Source organism: Benincasa hispida, chromosome 11 (assembly GCF_009727055.1).
Source record: "Benincasa hispida cultivar B227 chromosome 11, ASM972705v1, whole genome shotgun sequence".
In the NCBI taxonomy this organism is placed as follows: Eukaryota; Viridiplantae; Streptophyta; class Magnoliopsida; order Cucurbitales; family Cucurbitaceae; genus Benincasa; species Benincasa hispida.
In genome coordinates, this window is record NC_052359.1 from 34,495,593 (window position 1) to 34,500,921 (window position 5,329).

A 5,329-nucleotide genomic window follows, 5' to 3' on the forward strand; every position below is an offset into this window, starting at 1 on the left:
AACGTCAAGATCTTTGAATTAGATGGTTTTCCTAATAACATAAGTTAGAATAACATACCTTAATCCATGATATTGATCTAATAAAGGATTGAGTTTCTCTATTGGTCTTCATTTAGAACTTAATTAGGTTTCTTGATTGTTAAGGATGCCAACATAGCCAACCACGTCACCAAAGGCAAATCTACTCAGCATCTCCGTCAGCAATGAAAGTCTTCATAATTACAGTCTTACCATTTACCAGAAGAATAGTTTAGTTACAAAAAGGACCAATCAGGTCACAACACATGTATAGCCTTTCTATTGTTGAATTATTCCTGAATTCCCAAATTAAGGATTCCATTTGTATAAAAGCAACAACTATGTATATTTAAAATAATAAGAAAAATAGAAAAGCCAAGTTGGCGCACTTTATCGTCTATCGTCCTTTCGAATTCCTCTTCGACCGACTGCGAATGCTTCGGCTTCCAGCATAAGTCTGTCGTCCTCTTCAACTTCTGGTCTTAACTTGGTATCAGAGCGAACAATGACCAACGTCAATTAAGGAAACCTAAGAACCACCCTCGGCACAACCTACTTCAGCGGCCCACCCTTAAACCAACTCCTCAATTAGATAACCTCCATCAAACTTGATCACATCAATTTTCTTCTATGGAAAAACTTGGCGCTTCTAATCCTTCAGAGTTATCGACTTGAAGGGCACCGGACCGGACAAAAGGTATGTCCCCCAATGTTTTTGCAACCTGCAGTCGGTGAGAGCATGTCGACTAGATCGACTGGAGTAGGAGTTGCTCCGCTTAGCGCAGAAGGAAGCTCCGGCAGTGGAGCTTCCAGCTCGTCGACAACACTTGAGGTAAATCCTCAATACAGAGCGTGGATGGCTGTAGATCAACTCCTCCTCGGCTGGCTGTATAACTCCATGACACCAAAGATCGCCATTCAAGTGATGGGGTTTGAATGTGCAAGGGATCTGTGGATCAACATTCAACAACTCTTTGGTATTCAGTCTAGGGCTGAAGAAGACTATCTGAGACATGTGTTTCAAACAACCAGAAAAGGTAATTTGAAAATGGAAGATTACCTTCGAACCATGAAAATGAATGTTGATAATCTCGAGCAGGCTGGTAGTCCAGTGCCACCAAGAGCTCTTGTTTTGCAGGTTCTACTAGGACTTGATGAAGAGTACAATGCCATCGTGGCCACAATCCAAGGGAGAGCGGACATGTCATGGCTTGATATGCAATCGAAACTTCTCCTATATGAAAGAAGATTGGAACATCAGTCAAACAAAAAAAACAACAATAGGCTTCAACCAAGTCAATAATGCTTCAGTGAATATGAAAAATACTAGACATGTCAACCAAAATAACAAGTCCAATAACAGCAACCAGTCTACTGGGGGAGAACAACGAGGTGGTGGTGGCCATGGCAGAGGTCGAGGTAGGGGAAGGAACAACAACAAACCTGTGTGTCAAGTNGGATCAACATTCAACAACTCTTTGGTATTCAGTCTAGGGCTGAAGAAGACTATCTGAGACATGTGTTTCAAACAACCAGAAAAGGTAATTTGAAATAACAAGTCCAATAACAGCAACCAGTCTACTAGGGGAGGACAACGAGGTGGTGGTGGCCATGGCAGAGGTCGAGGTAGGGGAAGGAACAACAACAAACCTGTGTGTCAAGTTTGTGGGAAGGTAGGGCACGTAGCATTTTACTACTTCAACATGTATAATAGAGTTTGTTCCCAATTCCCCTCAAAACAAGGGACAACTCTTCTCCAACAACCAGACCAAAAACACACAACCTCATCTAACAGCCCTAGCCACTGCTTATGGAAGTATCCCCTTTCTGACAAGACAAGAAAACATGACTGATGCAAATTGGTATGTTGATAGTGGTGCCTCCAATCATGTTACCTCAGACTTCAACAATCTTAGCAACCCGACTGAATACTCAGTACTGAAGCAGTCACTATAGCTAATGGTAATACTCTAGAAATTTCTCATGTTGGAATTACATGTCTGTCTAGTGATGCTTGTAATTTGAAACTGAATGATATGTTATGTGTGCCTGCCATAGCAAAAAATCTGGTCAGTATATCTAAGTTAACAAAAGACAATAACATTTTTATTGAATTTCACACGGATTACCGTCTTGTTAAGGACAAAAGTATGAGACAAACAATAATGAGGAGAGTGCTTAAAGATTGACTATATCAGTTAGAAGGTGCCGAAGTTAGCTCGAAGTCAGTAGAAAACAGAGTACCACCGCAGCCAGTGCTCAAGAATAAAGATTTGTCTGTTCTTAGCGTATCTTCTAAGCATAGGGTGTCTAAGATTATGTGGCATAGAAGACTTGGCCATCCATCATAAAAAACACTAGAATTTATTATCAAAGACTATAATCTCCCTATGTCATCTAATGAAGAGCTCAAATTTTGTGATTCTTGTAGCTATGGCAAATCGCACTCTTTAGCTTCCCCTAACTCTAACTTAAGAGCATTTGCAACTTTTGAACTTATACATACTGATTTGTGGGGTCCAGCTTCTCTCTTGTCTACAGATGGGTACAAATATTATGCTATCTTTGTTGATGATCACAGTAAGTACACATGGATATATCCTCTGAGATCAAAAAGTGACACACTTGCAACTTTTCAACACTTTCTCACCATGATACAAAATCAGTTCAATATACTGATCAAGTCCCTACAGTCGGATATTGGTGGAGAACTTGTCAAAATACACAAAGTCTGTCATCAACTTGGCATTGCCTCCAGGTATACCTGTCCATATACATCAGCACAAAATGGAAGGGTTGAGCGAAAGCACAGACACATAGTGGAGACAAGGCTAACCCTACTAGCCCAATCACATCTTCCCTTACATCATTGGTGGGATGCTTTCTTATACTCAACACTGCTGATTAATGACCTTCCCACCCCTGTCCTAAAAGGACAATCTTCAATGGAAGTAATGTTCAAAAAGAAGCTTAAGTTTAAGGACCTTCGAATATTTGGGTGTACATGCTTCCTCTACTTAAGACCGTACAATTCACATAAGTTGAATTATTGCATAGAAAAACCTTGACCCTACTGTGAATCACAAAGTCTATAAATGCCTCAACTTCAATGGTAGGCTGTTCATTTCTCGGCATGTTGTGTTTGATGAAACTGATTTTGCTTGTCAAATGTCTCCTTCAGATTGCAGGACAGCCAAACAAGTAGTTGCCATCCACCCGGTTCCTTGGTTGCCCCTCAGTCAGAATACACCACACAGTGACTCTATGCCTTCTACATCCACAACCTCACCCTCACCAATTATCAGAACAACCCACACCCAATCATCAACTGATAACACTACAGACAACTCAACCTTCCCAACTCCCTCTTCTGATCGTTTACCCTCATCGTTTAATGCCCAGCCCACCAATCGTCTATCCACTAGTAGTTTACCTAGCGATTGTTTACCCAACAATCGTTCACCTACTGATCATCTACCCACCGATCGTTTACCTTCATTGTTTAATGTCCAGCCCATCGATCGTCTACCTACCAATAGTTTACCTAACGATCGTTTACCCAGCGATCATTTACCTACTGATAGTTTACCCACCGATCGTTTACCCACCGATCATTTACCCACCACCCATATACCCACTGATCATTTATCCACCGATCGTGTACCCACCGATCGTTTACCTACCGATCGTTTACAAATCGATCGTTTACCTACCGATCATTTACCTCCATCGGGTACTGCCCAATCCTCTGATCGTTAACTTCTTGACTCACCATCGTCTACTGCCCAACCCACCGATCGTTTACTTTCATTGTCCACTGCCTAATCTTCGCCCGATACTGTCCCATAACCTTTACTAGTACCTACTTGATGACGGAAAATTAGACATCAATTACTTGACAACAAAATCTGGTGAAACGCAATATGTGATGCATGTCTTAAGGTATGCGTTGATTATCATGCGTCGATGGTCATACGTTGGAATGAACTATAAGTTAACAAATATATACGATGACCATGCGTACCTGTCACAAGTTTTCTTGCGCTCACATCAAGTATAACGTGAACGCAAGTTTCTCGAGTGATCCGAGGTCAAACTTAGGGACTTGTAGCTGGATGTATGCGGTAATGTGCATGCGGCGGTTGAATAAAAGAATGATGAAGGGGTTGTTAAGCTAACACTACTCCTACTCCTAACTAACAGACAATGCAATGAGAATATGAATGAGAGGTAGAGACACGACAACTATTGACAAGAAGTAAATGAATGGAAAAATAGATAAAATGTGGAGATGTCTTCATTGCAACCCTTAAGAGTGACCACAAGGGTAACCTTAGTCAACGCAAGCCATGCGATCATGCTACACATACTTGAACCTAACTCTAGGACGTATGCAATGTATATGCGATAGTGCCGGAAAGCCTATGCCTGCCTAAACCTCCATAACCCGCTCACGTGCTCTCGTCGTATGAGCGTGATAGCCGCATATCACCACCATATCCTACTTCCTGGATGCATGCAATATCCTCTCCGTAGGGTGCATACGCCGTGTGATATCAAATAGAGTTTATCTTTAAGTTCCCCATTCTTGCTTATGCGTTCCAATCCGATCTCTCGAGTCTTAGATTTAGATTTTAGACTACTTTCTCAAGTATGCCTAAGACGAGGTAACTACATAAACTTTGATGACATAATATTATTCCTATCTCTAGTGAACAATAGCTTACATTGCTTAATGCGACCAACCATTTACCTTCTCAGGCAGTTAGTTGTTGCTAACTTTACTCATAGACAAGCGTTGCATCCGTCTATAGACAGACATAGCTATAGCTTCACACTAAGCAAATTAGGTTTACTCACACACTCATGCAATGCACACTTCTTGGTGGTTTGCTACATGCTTCATATCCCTAATCCACATGATTAAGAATGCGATACTCTAGCAATCTCACTAAGTGATGCAATAAAAGTTAAAGATGCTAAATAGAGAAGATGGAGATGGATTCGAAGGAAACACAGAAATATATTAAACACATAATGTATTAATTCCTTAATGACAAAATATACTACAATACAATATAAGAAAAGAAGAGAAAATGAAATGACCAACTGAAAACAATGTCTTGCTTCCAGCGGATGTGCGTCAAGGCTGCCGGTGGTGTTATGGAAGGGCGATGGAGCTGACTCTCTCAAGATCTACTTCCAGTCGAAGGCTTCGGTCGTCACTTGGAATGGAAGAGGGAGATGAAGAACTCTCAAGCTTTCTTCTCACGCATTTGTCTGGATCACAGGGATAACCCTGGATCCGCCC

General features: G+C 41.3%; 1 protein-coding gene across 1 annotated transcript; it reads left to right on the forward strand.

Moving 5' to 3' along the window:
* Positions 1-727: 727 nt before the first annotated feature.
* LOC120090675 lies at positions 728-1,321 on the forward strand. The gene has a single exon (XM_039048393.1). It carries the CDS (start codon positions 728-730, stop codon positions 1,319-1,321), a length of 594 nt encoding a protein of 197 aa, XP_038904321.1.
* Positions 1,322-5,329: the final 4,008 nt, after the last annotated feature.